Below are 20182 nucleotides of genomic sequence, written 5' to 3'. Positions count from 1 at the left end.
AGGCTCATTGTTCAGCAAATGCTTATGTTCCCTGTATCCAACCATCTTTTTATCACCTTAGTTAGAGAATAAATTCACTGTAATATAATCAAGAGCTGTGTGTGTTGCCTATTTCTAGTTCCTGCCAAGAGAATTGACCCTTTAGGTATGAGACTGACTGACTGATTTAAGATAATTGAGCGATTATTAACTAACTGATCACTAGTAATAATTGTATAATTATTAAAACTACCTAGAGGTCCGGAGCTTTGAGCTTTGATTGTCAAGCTAGTTGTAACATGAACTTTGATTTGATTTATAGCATTTAACTTTAATCCCAAGTGAGAGTTAATTTCATTTTTCCTATTTTTGCTTTCATCCTAAATTTGAATTTTCAGTTTGGTTATTTAAGTCTGACTTGATAGTCAGCTTTCCCCAACCTGACATTCCTTTTTCTCAACTAGTAAACACACTAGCTGAAACTCTGTTTAACTGACTGGCTCAGGTTTGCTGTACCAGCTAACACCTGTAGTCCACTTCTGATTTTGTTAAAGCAAATTGTATAACTGAGTCCATAGATTTGATTTTTATCCTTCTGTTCTTCAGATTCCAACCTTCCAAATTAACTTAACGGAACATCAACAGCTCCAGGAAGCTATAGAAGCAACACCCATTTATTTTTGTATTTTTATGCATATCCTCTGAGTTGATACACTTGTTTGTTGTCTGATTTGGACTCACACCAAAGTCCTTAACCAAACCGCTTGAGTACCTGCCTGTGAACATGGCAGACTCATGCTTAGTGGCAGCCAGTGGGGGCGACCCACTGGAACACTTTGACTCCATCTTGGCCCACATGACTGAGACCTTGATACCTGGCTACTCAAGCCAACTACAAGGCACCGATGCGGTGAACCTTGAAACAATTTTTGCAGAACTGGTAACAACCGCTCTAGCCACTTCCTCAAAGGACAAAGCCTTGTCCCAGATGCTAGGAAAACTAGCTATTGTAATGTCTGCCCAGTCTAAGCACACGCACCAGCTTGAACAGCAGCTGGAAAGCACCAGGCAGTCGCTAAGTGAAGCGGAAGAACGCATCACTGACCTACAGGCTCCTTGCCACCTCCCACAGGAGGGTGGAGTCGATGAGGAGAAAATTGAGCTGCAGGAAAAGACCAATCAGCTTGAACACTCACTCTTTCAGCAAGAACAGGAGTTACAGTGGACTAAAAATTAATTTAAAGACATTGTAACAAACTAGCACTAAAAGTAGACCTAGAATAGAAACAAGATGCATTTTTTATGTATATAATATATATTTTTTTGTATATGTTCCTGCATGGATTACAACCTTATCAGGGTTTACAAAATAACAACAGATACTGATACTGATATCAAGTCCCTTTTTTATTACTTTAATCCAATTAATCTTATTTCCATCCTGTATAGACACCTTATTTTGAATGTTGTCACGTGTATCCTCGCGCTAAATTCATCAAGTTCGACCCAAAATTCATCAAGTTCGAACCCAGATGGAGTGGATGTGCTAGGAGACAATTCAGCAGAATAGTGTCTGCAAACAGCGTCTTTCTCAGACACTTTAAAATGCTTCCACACTGCTGACATGTCAACGTAATTGTTCGGTAAAATGTGTTCAGTCTTTCCGAACACCGAGGCCGATTAATTTCAGTGGCTGCATCCCTACTTCAAAGAGAAGAATTCCCATCATCATTTTCAGCTCTCCTCCTGATGCCAAAAATAAATAAATAATATTTTTTCCATATTCCCTGTCTGGTTTCTCTGCGCTGTTCTTTTCTTGCTGTGAAAACAAACATATATCTGAGATTTCTTCTGGCTTTCCTCCTTTTAGAAATGTATCACTCACTCCAAGCAATTCACACACCTGGGGAACGTCACTGAAACAACAAAGTAAGCAGTAAACAGTTTTTTATTTTGTTAACAGTAACGTACAAACTCTAAACACTCAAAAAATGTCATAAAGGGACAGAAATGTGATACCAGAGCCCAAAGAGTTGTTATCAGAAAACAACAAGTTCATGTATTTTCTTTCTATTTGTGTATTTCATTATACTGTAAACCTGATTAGTCAAATCCTGATTTTTGTGTGTGCTCCAGGTTTGAGAAGATGGCGGAGAGTTGTAAGAAAAGTCTGGAGGTCCTGAAGCTGGCTCAGTCCAGAGGTCTTCCTCCCCCTAAACATCACTTTGAGGAGAGATCATTTCACACTGTCAGGTGGGCACATGTTTCTTACATTATACTGCAAAAGTGCACAGTTAGCTAAACTCTTTAATCTTTCTGCTTCATCAACATTGGAAAGAATCCCTACAAGTGACTCCCAGGGACACCCTTCGTTTTTGTTGACATCCTTCATAATGTTGTTAGACATCTCGTATAACAGTATGAGCCTTTCGGTGGAAAAAAAAAGCACTTTTTATGGACGTCATTTTGAGGAAATGCGTTGCAGGCACTGCAGCCAGTTTTCGGATGCCAGCTGAGGACATCTACTGCACTGATTCCAACATTTTTTGAACCTACTAGTCATTTAGACACCTAAATATGTGAAATAGGGCCGGGTTTAATAACACCAAAATTACATTTTAAAGCACCTTGAGACAAATTGTGGTTTGTGAGATATATATATAGATATATATAGATAGATAGATAGATATATCTTGTCTCACTGGTAACTTTAACAACGCGGCACCCTGTGTTGTTTTACGGCAGATCAGTCTGAAACCCTGCTGAGAAACAGAGTTGGATCAATAGTTTCATTAATACCTCTCTGACAGTGTAAATCAGAACTGACCATGGCTAAGCTGTTGTATTGGATTGCATCAGATTTTGCAGGTCTACCTAATTATTAATACTTATTACTTTTTTCTTTCCCTACCTTTCAGGATATTTCCAGAGCTGAGCAGCACTGACATGGTTGTTACTATTGTCAAAGGGATGAATCTTCCAGCTCCTAGTGGTAAAAACAAAAATCTTCACCCATCAGTCCTTTTATACAGTACAGTAGGTCTGTTAGTACTAGAACAATGGTTCTGAAAACACTGAAAAGTCACGTTTTATACTAAATTCAAGTTTGTTGTGGTTCAGGGGAAAAATTAAACCTTAAATCTTATGTCTTAAACAGACCTAGCTTCAGGTCATTAAGGCCATAATGAATTCAGTCAAATATTTAAGGTCTGGTTTGAAAAGAAAAAGCACACACTGGTTGATGCTTTGTGATAAACTTTCTCGCAGGAATCCAAACAAATGACCTAGATGCCTTCGTCAAGTTTGACTTCCCCTACCCCAGCACGGTAAGAGATTCACTCTACCAGCTCTTCACAGCCACCGCAGGCTGCTGAGACGATTCATACAGGTGACTTTACTCCTTTAAAAGTGTGTCTGTTTTGTTGCCACCAGGAGCAGCCGCAGAAACACAAAACAGTGGTCATCAAGAACACTAACTCCCCAGGTGAGACATGTACATTGTCATGTGTTTGCATCATTTTATTGGCATTTGTGGATATTTTATTTTCATTTGTCTAAACAATCAAGACACAAAACTCTTCATAAGTGATGTCAATCCACTGAAGAGTAACTTTGATATCTTTAACCTGGACCTTTTTCAACCTAATTTTCACATGTTTTTGGGTCTATGTATGTAATTAGGACAAGATTCTTTGAAATTGGTCCAGTCTTGAGTGAGCGCGTAGCAGTCAGTAGAAACAGCTGCAGCGTAATCCTTGAAGGCAATTGCTCTAACGTTAAAATTCATCCGCTAAAGCGTTTATTTTTTTTGCTATTGACAGGCTCAGATTGTTATTACTAGTGTCTGACAATGTTGTGGAAAGATCCCTACAGAGGTAGACCTAAGATCATTTTTGTTTAACCAGAAACAGTTGCTATATCTCTCTCGAGATCAAAGCTCCCAGACTCTCTGGTCTACTGCTTCCTCAAACTGATACTTTGTGTTATTTTGTGACTTTGGTGTTTTAACCCTTTTAAAGCTCTAAAGTCACACAATAAATAACACAAACAAACAAACTGACCGGGGCAGCAGTAGAGCAACCTGTGTTCTGCGAGATAAAAGTACTGTTTGTATCCATGGAGTCTGGTAGCTTTAATATCGAGAGCGATAAAGTGACTGTTTCTGGTTAAACAAAAAGGTCTACCTCTGAAGGGATCTTTTCCACAATGTTGTCAGACACTTATAATAACAATCTGAGCCTGTCAGTGGCAAAAACTACTACTAAGCACTACTTTGCTCTACGTACTTTGACAGGGCGCACCTGCCCGCAAGGATTAAGTTGCAGCCATATTTTGCTACTGCCGGCTGCAGCTACACCAATTATTGTAAATGTTTTTTTTTCCATTTTATATCTTGTTATTTTTGGGATTATTTTCTAAGACACATTTACGTTTAGGAGTGATTTTATTACAAAATAGTCAAGATAAAAATAAATCAATGTGAAGATGTTTTCTGTCTTAAGAATACAGTATATGGAGAATTAGATTTGGTTCACAACAGTCACAATAACAAAAACATTGTAAGAGAAAAGAAGAAAAACAAATTTTGCAAAAGTCAAGAATGCTAAATATGATATAAAAATTTACAAAAAAAAGTAAAATAAAAACAGTTTTTTAGAATGAAAAGAGCTGCTCACTGTTTCAAAACAAAGAAGGTGGAAGTATTGACTAAATGTGGAAATGTTGCAGCTGTGCAAATAAATAAAGGTTAATATGGATGAACCGTTTTTATGGTTTATTTGTGTGAAATACTGTATGTGTAAGGTCTCAGAAGGCAGCTTCTCCATCTGTGCTCTCTTTTCACCAGAATATAACCAGAGTTTCACCCTGTCAATCAACCGGAACCACCGCGGCTTCAGGAGGGTGGTGATGTCTAAAGGCCTCAAACTGGAGCTGCTGCACAAAGGGTGAGTCACAGAAAGCTGCTCACGCCACAGGGCAACATCCTCACTTAGCTAGTAGTTTGGTCATCGACAACAGCAGAAGGACCGGAAACGGTGAATGTGATGGTATTTTTGGAGTGTGTGACTCAAATGTCAGAAGTCAAAGCTTCTTGTGTATGTATGAATCCTTCTCTCTATGCCTATCTATACATATGAGTATGAGACAAGAGTTCAGAATTTCAGCTTTCATTTCCTGGTATTCACATCTAGATGTGTTAAACAATTCAGGACATATCACCGTTTGTATTAGACAGCATTGTTAGGTGAGCAAAAGTAATAGAACAAATAACATTTAATATTTGATGGCATAGCCCTTCCTTGCTATAACTGCCTCCTGATGAAGTCCTTTGTTTTGTTGGCAGTGTGCTTTGGCTCATTGTAAACTGCTGCATGACAAACTTCCTCCCCATTAGTTTCAATGCATTTCTCCGTAAATTGGCAGACAAGATGTTTCTGTCCACTTCTGAATTCATTCTGCTGCGACCATCATCAGTTCCATCATCAATAAATATTAATGAACCTGTTCCAGAAGCAGCCATGCACGCCCGAGCCATGACATCACCTCCTCCATGTTTCACAGATGAGCTTGTATGCTTCGGATCATAAGCGGTTCCTTTCTTTCTCCACACTTTAGTAGAGATTAATCTTGGTCTCATCAGTCCATAAGATTGTGTTCCTGAACTTTTGCAGCTCATCTCTGTACTTCATTGCAAATGTCAATCTGTTCTTCCGATCCTTCCTGCTGATGAGTGGTTTGCATCTTGTGGTGTGGCCTCTAGATTTCTGCTCCGAGTCTTCTTCCAACAGTGGATTGTGATACCTTCACCCCTGCACTGTGGAGGTCGTTGCTGATGTCACTTACTGATGTTTTGGGGGTTTCCTTCACAGCTCTCACCATATTTCTGTCATCAACTACTGTTTTCCTTGGTCGACCTGTTCGACATCTGTTGCTCAGTACACCAGTAGTTTCTTTCTTTTTCAGGACGTTACAAATTGTTGTGCTTGCTATGCCCAATGTTTGTCCAATGGCTCTGGTCGATTTTCCTTCATCTCTCCGCTTGACAGTGGCTTGCTTTTCTCCCATAGACAGCTCTCTGGTCTTCGTGTTGGTTTATCCTCTTTAACAGGAAACACAGTCTTTATAGGTTTGAACCAGTCATGCAGAGCTATTTAATGTTTGGACAATCAACCTAAAAAGACAACACCTGGGCAACAAGAAACATCTGACAGTCACATGTTCCAATAGTTTTGCTCCCTTGAAAAATGGGTGGAATCAAACAAAGGGTGGTATGTCCTGAGGTGTTTAAAGCATCTAGATGTAAATACCAAGAAATGAGAGCTGAAATCCTGAATTCTTGTCTCGTACTCACCTTTTGATCTTAAATCCAAATATCTTCAGTGAAAAACAAAGGAATTTGCCTATTTACCTTACCGTAACAATACTTTAAGAGGGGACTGCATCTGTCTCTCGCTCACTCTCTCTCTTTCTCTTCTCACAACTGCATTCATGTCAGAGTAGATGAAAGTAAGCTTCAGTGTTGTCGTGTTCAGACTGTGGCAGTGATGCTGTCGATGTGTCGTCTCACAGCGGTTTCTTGCGGAGCGACAAGCCAATCGGGACGGCCCTTGTAAAGCTGGACAAACTGGAGTCACAGAGCGAAGTCAGAGAGATCGTAGAGGTGAGTCGCCTTTTACATCGAAAACTAAGCCGATCGAGAGAGAGGAAAGATCAGGAAGGAAGTTTGTTGCTGAGTTTGATCCTGACAACGTCCAAAGAAACAAGTCTTGTTCTCTAAGATGCTCACTGATGACTTATGTGCCTGTAAACATCCGTAACTTAGATCCTCGTGTCTCTCATGACAGGTGATGGACGGGCGTAAGGCCACAGGAGGTCGTGTTGAAGTGAAGATCCGACTGCGGGAGCCTCTGAGCGGACAGGACATGCAGACGAGCACCGAGCGCTGGCTGGTGATCGATCAGTCGCAGGTAACATGAAATACACGGTGTTAATATTTTAGTAACCTGAGGTTGTGTAAAACTTCTGATGTTGGTTGTTTTTATCTGCAAGGTTCTTGTTTAGATGCTGCTGCAAGATTAAAGATGATCCACAAGATAAAGGTAATTTTCTTCCTCCTTTTTCTGTCTGAATTGTTTGTTTATTTAATAATATTCTGCTTTAAACTCTTTCAGCTAAAGGCATAGTAGGAAGGTTGATATGATGCATGTGAAAAACGATACTACTTGCTTGGCTTAGCATAAAGTCGAGGGGGAAATGGCTAGCCTCACTCCGTCCAAACGTGACAAAATTCCCCTGCCAGCACCTTTTTTTTTTTTTTTTTTTTTTTTTTAAAGCTCACAAATTTACACATTCACAGCCTGTTTGTTTAATCTGTACAAAACCAAAGTGTAAAAACAACAATTTGTGGGTTTACTCTTTGAGTTATATAGCGGACTGTGTTTTAACTGGGAGCAGTGACTTCCAGGAGGTTATAAATAATTTAATTAATGAGCTTAGCAAGCTGTTTTCCTGTCTTCGTTAGTTAAGCTAACCTGCTGCTGGATGTAGCTTCATGTTAGTCTACAGATATGAGTGTGGTATCAGTCTTCACGTGCAACTCTTGGCAAGCAAGCCAATGAGCTTTCCCGAAATGTTGAACTATTCTTTTACGTGTAGGTATTCGAGTATGATCGAGCGTGACCCTCCTGACTGATAACAACTTCTTTTTCTTGCAGATTAAAGGCACTCAATTAGAAACACTGAGGAGGACGGGGTTTGGGATGTTGTGATGAGGACGGTCTGTCGTTCAGACTGGACTCTGACCTACACGGGTCTTTGACTTGTTCAAATGTTTTTGCACATTTGCGAGACACAAGCTCTCCCTTTCACACTGCAGTCCCCCAGGAGGAGACATGGATCTGGTTTACAGTAGTTCAGCTGATCTGGCTCAGCGACAGGAACCTCTTCAGTCTGAGCAAATGGTGACTCCATTTAAATCGAGGGAAAGGTTGTTCTCTCGTTCGTCATCATCTGTAAACTGTAAGCTCGTGATGCATCAGGCAGACGAGGTGGTAGGCTCCTTGTGACATTTAAACCAGAGAAAACTATTCAGGCAATGATTACAGTTGCCCCAAAAAAGTCTCTTTGTGCATCGCTCCATCTCCTGGATGTGTCCTCTGCTAATGTTGAAGGGGCTCAGTGTCGAGCTAACTTGATCCTGCTGCCCCACATAACTCTAGTTTATATATCAAAGAATGTGTACATATTCCTCACATTATACAGCTCTGGTATCTAGAACTGCACCTATGCACTAATACCAAAGTAATCACTGTTGCTGTAAAATCCTGCATATTTGAAATCGCCTTTACCTGCCAAACCTGTTACAATGATGAGAGCTTTACATGTGACGGGACGCTGACGGGCTGTTTTATTATTTTCCCACACAATTTGTCTGGTTTGAGAACGCAGGCGGATGCAGCACCCTCACAGATGTTACAGGAGTAAGCCAATAAATTATGATACTATACAAGGTACGATTTATGTTTTATTGTTTTGAAGACCACACTCGCTTACTTTGACTAATAAATCCTCTAGCTAACTGGGGTCACTAAACTGCACTCTCACTTATCTGTGGCTTTTGGTGTGTTAGATTTATATTTGTCTTGTTTGCACCTAGTAGCACATCAGCTGAGTGTGTCTGATCTTTGTGTAACAAAATGTGCTTCAGTCTAAAAAGCTAAATATTCATTTTATTACAAAGCAAACATCCATTACTGCACAGATAAGGAGGTTAAAAAGTAATTTTTAAATGAACATCATTGGATGACTTTAATCTCATCCTGTATTTTAGTTTAAGGAATAGTTGAACTTTTTGGGAAATTAAAGATGGGGCTGTAGTCTGGCGGCAATTAGCGTAGCTTAGCGTAAAGACTGGAAGCAGGGTGAAAACGGCACTCTCCAAAGTTCAAAAATACACCTCCTAACACCTCTAAAGCTCACTTATTAACATGTCGAATCTCATTTGTTTGGTCTGTACACAAACTGAAATGTAAAAGTTTCAGAGGGTGTTGTAAATATGTCTTGCCAATTGACTTCCTGGAGCCTCATGGTAAAAACAAGACTCCAGTGAAGTCAGCTTTAGGTTTTTTACTTTGGACAGAGCTAGGACTGTCACCCTGCTTCCAGTCTTTATGCTAAGCTAAGCTAATTGCCTCCTGACTCCAGCTCCATCTTTAAACACACAAACAAGAAAGATCTTCTCATCAAACTCACAGCTAGAAAGCAAAGAAGTGTTTTCCAAAATGTTGAACTATTCTTTTTGTTAAATACGTTATACAACTATGCAGCAGGTACTGAATATTTTCATGATTTTTTTTTTTTTTTTTAAAGAGCCAGTTCACCCAAATTACAAAAGGCTTTATATTTTATTACCTTTTGCGGTATCAACCCACGCAGACTGGATTTGTTTTGTGCTGCTCAAAGCTTTAAAAGAAGTCTTTAAAGTGAAAACTTTAAATTTGAACACCTGTGGTGAGATGGTTGTGTTCATTAACGTGTCAAAGTAAGTAGTTTCATTGGAGAAACTTTCTACCTAAGACTTATTCGGAACAAAACATGGCTGGTTTGAGTTATAAAGAATAACCAGAACGAAAGAAATATAAGGTGATAATTTTTTGGGAGTAATTTGAGTGAACTGGCCCTTTTTTAAAGTTTAAACTGCAGCATTGTAATAAATGCTACACAAGAAGCCATAACAAAACACACTGAGCCAACTACTTAAATACCATTTTCCAACACTTTTACCTCGACACTGGCTGCAACATTATTTAGTTGCCAAATGTTACTGTGGTCCCAACATTTCTCCTTTTTGTTTCTGTGCAGCACTTTGTAGGAAAACATCACCAATCCAGTGATGTTAAGTTTATTATAAACATTGGCCTAAATAATGAAAACACGCTGTTAACCATCATCTATACTAGTTTACAAAAGATGAAGGTCACATTTATATTTACAAAATGCTACAAAAATAACCTGTAAGACAGAATTAAGGCTATATTATGTTTTTAAATTGTGGGTTTTAATCGCCTTACCCTGCTTAAAAATGTACCAATAAAAAATACTTTGTTTTAATTCTGCTGAGTATTTAATGTTCCTTTCTTTAATCTGATTTAAGAATTAAACTATTGAAGGACTGTCGATGCTAAACAGAAGGCAAAAACTATGTGCTTGTTTCAATTTTCTATAAGTTTTTATTTTACATATACTACAGTTTTTTGATAAAGACCACTTCTTGACATTTGTAGTGTAAATGAAACAAACAAAAAAAGATGTACAAGGTTTTTGGCTTTTCAAACATTTTTCACTGATTTAAAAAAAAAAAAAAACCCAATGAAAACTAAATGAGTGGAGTATATTTTAAGTTTCATCCACAAACCGTAAAAACTATTAATGTGAAAGCCGATTTGCCCTCTTCACACTTGTTTCTGTTTGCATGCAGTGTTATAGTTTGGATGGTAACATCTTACAACTGAATACAACAACAAAAAAAACTTCTTGCCTCAAACAAATTGCACCTTTTTTGGGGAGGGGGGGGGTGGGGGTTCAGGACATATTGCACATGTCAGATAACGGCAAAATAAAATGTAGGAGGAAGTTGGAAAAATCTGAAGAACGTCACTCAGCGGAGACACAGTGATTGAGATACACCAACTCTGGTATGATCACAGTAAATAACCCAGGAGCTGGTGACCTTTGACCTCTTATTCAGTGTCTACTGAACATTTTAATCAGCTTCACTATTATTACGTTGCTACAGTAGCTCATAAAATACTTCAAATTGAGTAATAAACAAATACAGAACAGCTACAGGTCTAATTTAAACGAAGCATCGGCTCGTCTGCAGATTTTTAATGTGATTGTCTGATTCTCACTTGTGATGACGAAATTCTTTTTTTCCTCCAATAAAATGAGTCAACAAAACCTCTCGTACTGTATTAGCAGTACTTTTTGTGTAGCCCCTCCTGGTTTTATATTAGCATGATTAAAGAGGGTGCCATAATGCAGAATGATTACTGTACAGAGCATTGTGGACATGACAGGATGGTTTTTGGTGATTAGTCTAGCCAGAAACAAAACAAACAAATCACGCTGCAGATTCTAACAGAAAAAGGAGGAATACATTCTTATATATTTTTTCCAGGTCCATGTTGCTGAAGGAGAGCACAGTCCAGAGAGAGGGGGGGGGGGGGCTGCAGCAGATCTGTTTATAGGTACACTAAAACAGTTGGAGGCCTTTTGAAGACAACAGATCAGCGACCTACAGGGTTCCTACTCATGTCTGCAAAGTCTGGAGCAGGGTGTTAGTGATTTCAGGGATTTGGAAGGACGACAGGTTGCAGGAAATGTGAGATGAAATACATTCAGCTTCAGGTCATTCAAAACACTCATTTCTGCAGGATCCCTGGACCTTTTTTCTTCTTCCTGCTGCTGAAAAAACATCTTCCAGCACACAGTGGCGACCCCCGGCCCTCGCTTTAACTCTCCTGTAAATGGCTTAGAATCCAGTGCACTGCTTCTGCAATTTAATAGTTCATATTCATATATCTTTACATCTTCAACAGTTATTCTCTTTGTATGATTAAAAAGACCAAAATAACTTGAGTGGCTTCTCCCCGCAACCACTGCCGGACAAACAACAAGCGTTGATGATGATTCGATGAGATTAAAAACTGATTTTTATCAATAAAGCATTGGAACCTTTTTTTTTTTTAATCAGTTGTCTACTGTAGGACAAAAAGGGCTTTCAGAGTTAACATGTAATCTTATTTCACAGAGTCAGATGAGTCACTTCAGTAATGCCGTCTTTAACTGGATCTCTGGAGGCTACAGATGCAGAGTTATAATGAAGAAATTGTTGTTAACACCTACAAAAAATATGTACAACATGTCAGTGTGTCTGTCCATGAAGTAAAGCAGCCGGTGATTGACGAGTAAAGCTTAAGAGGTGAAGCCAAAATGTTTCTGCTAGATGAAACGCTGCTGCAGGCACTGAGCACCACGGTGCAAAAAAAAATAAAAAATATAAAATCCACCATACAGACGCGCCTCCCAGCTCCTCAATCTGATGATTTGTAACTTTGTAAAATAACTTCAGAGGACGAGTCCAGACTTTTCAGTGGTGGATATGAGTCTCCCTTGTTTTCGAGCATCCGTGCTACACAGAGGCCTTTGCAGATATTACTCAGAGTTCAGTGCTGCAGGGCCCCTGGCTGCCACAGTGACGTTGGAGTGAGGGGTGATCAGGAACCAGAGGAGCTACGTACAGTGTCTATGGAAAGTATTCATATTTTACAGCATTGAATTAAAGTCGATTTAATGGTTTTTGACACTGACAAACAAAACTATCCTTTAAAGTCAAGTATCTAGTAGCTGCATAGTTAGCCGCAGTTTTCCACACTGGAAATTATTGAGCTGGGTCAGATCTGGGGCCGGTTTCTTCAGACAGACGTCTAAATTCTTCTGTTGCAGCAGTTTAGTACTTGATTAAATGTAGGTAGGACTGACATGTATTGGTGGAAAGTAAGTACTTTTCCTTGTTTCACTCACTTTACTTGAGTATTTCCATTTTATGCTATTTATCTGTCACAACAATTCAGAGGCAAATGTACTTTTTACTTGATAACTCATTCAGATTGATCCCTTGGTGAAATGGAAAGCTACCCAGCAGTATATGTAACTAATAAGCTCCACCTTTACCAGCTGCAGCACTGAAGTAATGTACAAATGAATTTATCAATATTTATAATTAAATAAGATAATGATTTTTCTGATTTGAGCCATTCTGCATAATGAGTACTTACTTTTGATGCTGATACTTTATTTTAGATTTCTAGAGTACTTCTATCACTGCTAATTTGCAATTTTCAAACTCAAAAACGCAGCAGACCGAGCAACAACATGAAACTGCTAAGCTCCCTTCACTCCCGAGTCAGAAAATACAATTAAACTGTTATAGGGATCATTTAATGTTGCGGAGCTGAGATGCAGTGGCTTCTTGATGTGGCAGAACTCGTCTGCTAACTCTTCAGTAGTTTCTTTGGCCACATGAAACCACTGATGATGTCCTCACCGCTGTTACCGCAATCTCTAAAAACCAGTGATGCTTTAGATGTTTTAAAGGTGGGATAAGGCAATTCTAATGCAATACATGTCTTCTTGTCAAATTCAGCTCAGGGTCCATAAACTGTCCCTTCTGTGTGTGCGCTGAAAATCAATGTGGTGTGTGTACACAGACCTGGGTCTGTAAATGGGAAACAAAGTGGATCGGAGCGAGCCACACAACACTGTTCCAGCTATGATTTGTTTGTCAGGTGACATTAACTGACTTCAGCTTACTTTGTAGTTCACCAAGACATGCTGCTGAGGGTATTTGTAGTTCTTCTGTGTCAAAAAAGCTACATCAAATCTACTTTGATTCATGTTGTAAAACAATAAGATGCTGTTCGTACTTTTTATAGGCACTGTAACACCACACTGGGACAGACAGACAGTACGATCTCCGGTGTTCATTTCCTGCTCGCAGCACCTCATATGAACACCAGAGATCAGAGCACCTGTCTGCTGGGGTTCAAAGCAAGGGACATGTGAAAGATGATCCTGCTCAGAGCGTCCTCAGGCCCCAGGCGGCCTCTGGAGCAGAACAGACGGTGGTTGGATGCATAGGTTTGACTTGAGGAATGCTACCCCGCCTGGGCACAGCACAGTTTTCAGGCTCTTTTGAAGTGCAAACGGTTGAAGGGAGATGATGGAGAACCAGGCTGTGAGAGGACGTCAGAAGGGAAAAATAAATAAATAATCCAATTAAAAAATAAAAATAGATGTTTCGGAGGTGAAACTCCAAAGAGTCCTAGGAGATGATCTCCAGGATGTAGAAGACAAGCTCCATGACAACGGGGCCCTCGCTCAGCTGACACGCCCCGCTGTGGATGACAGGGATCAGAGCGCTGTCCAGGTCGCTCAGGTACTGAGGCAGCAGAGGCTGGCCGTTACTTCCTGCTAGGTAACCCACCTGCAACCATAAAGAAAGGTGTTAGACGGGTCCTCGCTAGCGCAGAGGGAACCATTGAGATTCAGCAGTATTTCTACATAATAGTTTATTAATTAGATTTTTATAGCTACAGACATAATAAATGTATTATTAACTAAAAGATATCAAAATAAAAATTCAACTGTCAGTCAAAACAGCTGCAAAACCCACAGTGTTGCATTTTTATTGATATGAAACTGAGACAAGTCTGTTTTCAAAACAGCTGATACCAACACATTTGGTTTTTCTTTTTACTGATAAAATCAACAGACACCTGTATTTTTTTTTATATTTTGTTGTTTGTCCACATAATGGTCTTTTTAAATATATAATATATTTTAAAAGTGCTATATAGAAGCGTGTGTGCTTGCTTGATTATCATAACTGGACTAGATGCAGCCAAATCAATAAGCAAATTGTTTCAGAACAAAAACGGCTTCAGTCACACAGAAACCCCCTCCTGACATGTTTGCTAGTCTACAATTCCTCTCAAAAATGTGTTGTAACATCTGAACCTACCTGGTCGGAGTCCAGAGTGACCCTCAGTCCCAGTTTGGCCATGCCGTCCTCCTTCAGCAGTTTCAGGTGCGGACAGAGCGCCATGCAGAAAGCTCTCGCCACGTTCTCCGTCAGCCGGCTGTGGTCGGCCGGATCGCTCAGACCGTTGGGTTGATCTTCACTCTGAAGGAAAAACACCTGAGGGTATCATAGAAACACACAATAGATACATTTTTTTGTTTGTTTGTTTTTTACTGTGCACATAAACAGGCCGCTCTACAAGAACTAAACGTGACTTAGATCCCAGGTACTTTAGCATGGCGTACACAGGTGCGTAGCACACGACATACTCTGAAGAAAACCACTAGATTTACATTCTTTTTTAAAAATATTTGATAATAAAAGACAAAAGAAAGTCTTCATGGGAGGTGAAATAGGGCTGAGCAGAAAATGTATTGTCACTAACTTGAACAAACCTTGAGGATGAATTCAAACCTGAACATACACACAGTTACACTATTCGTTGCTCTTGTGTGACAGTGTGTCACATCAGAATTTAATTTAATAAAAAAAAGACAAGACGTTCAAACCTGCAGCCTCAAGCGGCTTCTGAATAATCAGAACGTTGGTACTGATACTCCGTAAAATGAGCAGTGCGAGTGTCAGATGTATTGTACCTCGGTCCAGCGGATGACTTTTCCATTGGCTTTGAACTCTGAGCCGTGGAAGATCTTGACGCTGGTAACAGACTCCATAGTCTTCCCATCGATCGGACTGATGACACTGAATAATCAAACAAAACAACAGCGCTTAATTCAACAGTTTACAGATTTAGAGACAGAACATACAAGTAAATGTAAAGCAGAAGTGAAATAAGGAGGTGGGGTGGAACGACTGATTAGGACTCCAGGCAAGTTATATATCTGGGTGGGGGGTGCAAATACAGTCTTCCCTCAGCGGCTACTGTCAGAGTGTCCTCAAGCAAGGCACTGACCTGCCAGCTGCTCGGATGGAGATCGTTGGCCAAAGACTGTGGCTGCACTTTTTTTTATTTATTTATATATTTTAAAAACAGGACACATGCTGATCAACATTTAAATGTAAAAATATCCAAAAGGCTAATGTATTTTTTTAAAAATTTTATTACTGTCTTTGGTCCAGTGGTCATTTAACAAAAAAAAACAAAAATAATTTTGAATTGCCAAGAAACCAAAACATAAAAAGGCAAATAATGGATTAGGGGGCCTCTTCCCACAAAGAACCTTCTACTTTAATTGCAATCACCATATTAAGCCCCCATTAGACCTCCCTCCAAAGCCGTTCATAGTCAGTTTTGTTACTATATTTGTTCTATACATTGCATGTTTTTTATGTTTTGGCGAGCTAAAGATGTCCTCTCTGGTGGACAATAAAGACTGAGGAGAATGAAACTCAAGAGGCAAACAAACAAAAGGACAGGCAGCTAAATATGTAACTATCATGATCTGATGGCGGCGTGACAGCAGACGGAGTTGATTTATCTGGAGGAGTAAGGGTCAATACTGAGACTACGCAGAGAAAATTCTGCTAATGAAGTGATACAGCGTCTAGTGAAAGGTCTCAATTAAATTTTAAATTTGCATATTTCATCAAAACTGCTGTAAAACTGATTGCGTTGCTCTGCATTTCAAAGCCATGTCAAACCACATCATCCCACCCTGCTAAGATTTTCCTCCAGAGGGCTTCCCCGAGCATGCATAATGACTTTTTATAGCAAAGTAGTAAATGCAGCAGTTGGGAAGCTATCAGTTCAATTGTCCGTGACGTGAATGCATGTCTTCCAGCTCCCTCTCTCCTCCTCCTCCTCCTCCTCGTCTGTTCGCGAGGCCTCCTCTCTTCCTGTCTCACCCCTTGTTGAAGTTGTGGTCGTCCTCCGTCCACTGGATGTGGACCACCTCCTGGTTCTCCTCCTGGTCAGCTTTACCACACGTGATGGTGAAGTCTTTCATGTCCCTCAGGGCTTGCCGTAGAGAGTCCATGGTCTCTGCTGTGATCTGGATCATCACACCATCTAAGGGGCGGGGGGAGAAGATCCCTTATGATTAGTGCTCAAACAAATTAATCTATGTGTCAAGTGACAGACCATTACTCAACAGTTTTGATAATCACTCACTCAGTTATGACAAGCTTGTTAAAAACCGAAGGTGTGAAGCTGGACAGACGTGAGATTTACCAGGCAAATGAAAAACATTCTTTCTGTATTTTGACCGTTTTCTCTTGTGAGACTCCCAACTTTATATAAGTGTAATACTAAATCACTGGAGTACCCCCTTTCAGTCATTCATCAAGCAGACATGCCAAATATTCACTGCTTTCAGCTTCTCAAATGTGAGGATTTAGCTGCTTTTCTCTCTTTTGAGTTTTTGGTCATTGGTTTTTCAGTCGTTAACTTGAGCTTTAGGAAATTGTGAGGCATTTATAACCATTTCACAAATTGGAAAATAATGAGCTGAATAACTGGTAATTAAATTATCGTGCAGCAGTGAGAAATATGCATTGACAAATTATGATCTAGTCAGTTTTCTACACAAAAATTTATTGAGAATTGTTTGTAGATAAGATAACTGGATGTAGATGTCCTATTCTGGGGTGTTCCAGTGTATTAACTGATGACTGAAGCATAATACACCCAGAGATGTGAGAAATGGCTACCATGCTCCCAACGTTATAGCAAAATCTTTGCTAGTTGGTAAGTTTATATCTCCATATATCAACATGGGTTTTATTCTTCATATGTATTAGGGCATTTGTGAAGTAGCCTCGTAAAAATATACTGAACTGATATTTTCGTATTTTTACAGCCAACAAGTCGTTTATTGTCACACTTCTCACCTTCCACAATGCTGGTCTTGGCTAAGAAGCCCGATGAGGCTTTCAAAGCACCACTGAACACAAAGAAGCAGGCTCCAGTAACTGTAGAAAATACAAAAAGAGACAAAAGAAAAAATAATAACTTCTCAAATCAACAACTGAATGAGGCCAATTCATTTTCAGGCAAACAGACAGGACAAGAGAAATAATAACAGTCAGTCAGGAGGAGGATTTCCAGGCAAACAGAGCTCTCTAGACAACAAGCTGGACATAAAAAACAACAACAGACAGCTGGGGGAGAGATAAAGGAATTCTTCAATGTGATGAATCTGTTTCTGTGTGAACAACCTTTGCGAGGCTGGTGATGGATGCTGATGGCCTGCGTCTGGTAGTTCCCGTCGTCGTTTTGGACACACACCAAGTGCGAGTCGGCCCGGTCGTTGAAACACGCCCCCATGGCCAGCACGTGTTCGTTGGACTTGTTCATGGCCTTCATAAGCTGCAAGGACAAATAATATCGGTGTCTAATTAAGCTGCCATTGGGGTAGGTGCTGAGGAAAATGGGCTTAACTGAGACCTCCTAGTTAAGCCTAATTGCAGTGGGCTTGTGGGTAAAGTGCTCGAGTTAAATGGGATGGCACCGAGATGACAGATTGCGAAGAAAGACACTGGCATGGGTGGATATCAATAGTTGAAAGATCCCACATATTAATTCCACTAAATCCCCTGCCTCTGTGTCTCTTTGAAGCCATCTCTTCGAAATCCCAAATAAAACTGAAAATCTGGAAGGCTTTAACCACTTGCTGCGCTATAGACGCCTGCAAGCTGGTGAGAAACAGTCCCTACTTCACATTACCGGGTTCCCATCTGTTAGTGCATCAGCAGCCAAACGCTACAACCAGCACCGCTCTCTCTCCGCCGTGGCTTTCTTTCTCGGCCAAATGGTGCTTCGTGCGTATCACTTCTTCTGGTTGGACATTCATTCACACCCTCGGCGTTATAACAAGTCGGCAGCCCACGCCTAATGCTCAGCTGCAGGGACCCTGGAGAGTTTGTCACACGTCACCTACACAGAATGAACATGTGTGTGTTGATGTTCATGCAGCCTAAGAGGAGCTTCCTCCTGTCATTTGTCTGGTGGAGATTTTAATTTGGATAGAAGAGATTTTGGAGGGGGGAAAAAAAGCTCAAATGTGCAACATATAAGACATTCTGCTTTCTCTTGATGTCTAAAATCTGTTTTTATACTTACACGTTTGAATCGGAAGGTTTTGTAGTTTTAGGGTTCTGTGACGCCTAAAAAGCTGTGCGGTTCGGTTCGTTTACGCTGGGGTGGAAGCTGTTAATCAAACTCCGGTCTGGACTAAACAACCGGACGGAGACCACGTGAAAGACAGGTCTTGCTCTGCTTCCAGTCAGACTATGGTGCGGTTTGTTTGTGTGATTTTAGCGTAACTTCTAAAGCAAAAGAATTATAAAAACTATCACGCAAGTGATCGGTATAAGCAGCATACGTATATATGTCTCCACAAAATGCAACAAACTACATCTGTCCTATTCCATGTATTTTAGTAGTTTCTTATTAAAAGGGGAGTGAAACGTAGCAACCATAGTAACTATCCCTGTGTATTATTACGGTAGAAAGTGCCTCTTTCCTACCTGTTGGTCATTATTCATAAGATGAGGTCTCAAATGATAATACTCAGGATGGTTCCAGTGTATAGGATACATGAGAGTTTCTCTGTTTTATATATTATGTTAAATTGAATTTTTAGGTTTTAGACTGTTGATTGGACATAAAAATAATTGATAGCGTTTGCTGGGCTCTGGGAAATGGCTCATTGGCTGCAGCTAACAGAGGGCAATAAAGATCCAATCCTCTACCACAGTATATGTACATTTTCTAGAAAATCTATTGAGAAAGTTGATAAAATAATGAAATACCTACCATAACTAAAATAATATTGTCACAAAGCAGAAAACCAACAAATAATGCTCATGATTAGTTATTGATTTGACACCAGAGAACATAAATATACACAGGAGGCATTAAAATGCTGCATGAAATTTGATTAAATTACCACGTGGGTCTATGTAGCACTGGATAGCTGCCAAAACTGTCCGATAAAAGAGTTACCTGTCAGTCTGTATAACCTAATGTTTGCAGCATTGGTTTGTTTGTAAAAAGTCAGTGTGAACAAGACACAAACCAGAACTAAGAAGAAAACGGTGCATCACTTTTTTCTTTACTCAAAATGAATCGAACTACAGGTGTGAGTGGTGCAGGACACTTACCTCATTGTATCGATTACTGGGGATCTTAATGCTCGTCTTCTTCACCTCCATGTCTACGACCAGACCTTTCACCACCGGAAGCGTGTACTGGTAGTTACGGAAGTCCTACGACAGAGACGCAAAAAGAAGAGGATAGGAAAACAGTTTATTTTAAATCATATGTCTACAATTTAAGTAAATTGAACACAGTCTCATCGAACTACTAATAGTTTCAAAATAAAAAGAAATCAAAGCACTCAGGGCACTTTGTAACAAAAATGACATACTTGTTTGACAAAATCATCCTGCTACACACAGAAAGCACTACATTTTGGAAAATGTATGAGGCAAATGTTAACATATAGCAGAGCTCTTCAACCTTGAAAAATACAGGACGAGAAAAACAAAGCACTTACTGCGAGCAGATTCATGATAGTGTGACCAGTCTCACCGAAGAGGGGTTTTCTGAAGCGAACACTGAACAGTGGACACGGATAAACTGCAAAACAAAAGTTT

At 39.9% G+C, this 20182-nt stretch overlaps 2 protein-coding genes and 1 long non-coding RNA gene across 8 annotated transcripts in view; 1 reads left to right on the top strand and 2 right to left on the bottom strand.

The window, feature by feature from the left end:
• Positions 1-8489, top strand: part of cc2d1b (coiled-coil and C2 domain containing 1B) — a 20888-nt gene extending 12399 nt beyond the window's left edge. For both annotated transcript variants that reach the window (XM_046052786.1, XM_046052787.1), the window contains exons 17-26: positions 1850-1908; positions 2116-2232; positions 2898-2971; positions 3247-3305; positions 3412-3463; positions 4826-4925; positions 6550-6640; positions 6825-6947; positions 7030-7079; positions 7695-8489. In XM_046052786.1, the coding sequence (XP_045908742.1) occupies positions 1850-1908; positions 2116-2232; positions 2898-2971; positions 3247-3305; positions 3412-3463; positions 4826-4925; positions 6550-6640; positions 6825-6947; positions 7030-7041 (687 nt within the window). In that variant the 3' untranslated portion in view covers positions 7042-7079; positions 7695-8489. The remainder of the gene's footprint in view (positions 1-1849; positions 1909-2115; positions 2233-2897; positions 2972-3246; positions 3306-3411; positions 3464-4825; positions 4926-6549; positions 6641-6824; positions 6948-7029; positions 7080-7694) is intronic.
• On the bottom strand, positions 1910-7158 carry LOC123972995. Its single transcript, XR_006825516.1, has 3 exons — positions 6394-7158; positions 2891-2965; positions 1910-2202 (listed from the first exon to the last, which is right to left on the bottom strand). It is a non-coding gene; the product is annotated as an uncharacterized LOC123972995 (long non-coding RNA).
• A 1699-nt stretch (positions 8490-10188) lies between the features above and the next one.
• The window catches only part of zfyve9a (zinc finger, FYVE domain containing 9a), a 33446-nt gene continuing 23452 nt past the window's right edge, over positions 10189-20182 (bottom strand). For all 5 annotated transcript variants that reach the window (XM_046052781.1, XM_046052780.1, XM_046052782.1 and 2 more), the window contains 8 exons: positions 20083-20165; positions 19688-19792; positions 17741-17891; positions 17414-17494; positions 16430-16592; positions 15220-15325; positions 14564-14740; positions 10189-14026 (listed from right to left, as the gene is read on the bottom strand). In XM_046052781.1, coding sequence (XP_045908737.1) covers positions 13865-14026; positions 14564-14740; positions 15220-15325; positions 16430-16592; positions 17414-17494; positions 17741-17891; positions 19688-19792; positions 20083-20165 — 1028 coding nt within the window. In that variant the 3' untranslated portion in view covers positions 10189-13864. The remainder of the gene's footprint in view (positions 14027-14563; positions 14741-15219; positions 15326-16429; positions 16593-17413; positions 17495-17740; positions 17892-19687; positions 19793-20082; positions 20166-20182) is intronic.

The sequence above is a fragment of the Micropterus dolomieu genome, linkage group LG06 (genome assembly GCF_021292245.1).
Source record: "Micropterus dolomieu isolate WLL.071019.BEF.003 ecotype Adirondacks linkage group LG06, ASM2129224v1, whole genome shotgun sequence".
NCBI classification, from domain to species: domain Eukaryota; kingdom Metazoa; phylum Chordata; class Actinopteri; order Centrarchiformes; family Centrarchidae; genus Micropterus; species Micropterus dolomieu.
This window is presented reverse-complemented; position numbering and strand designations above follow the sequence as displayed.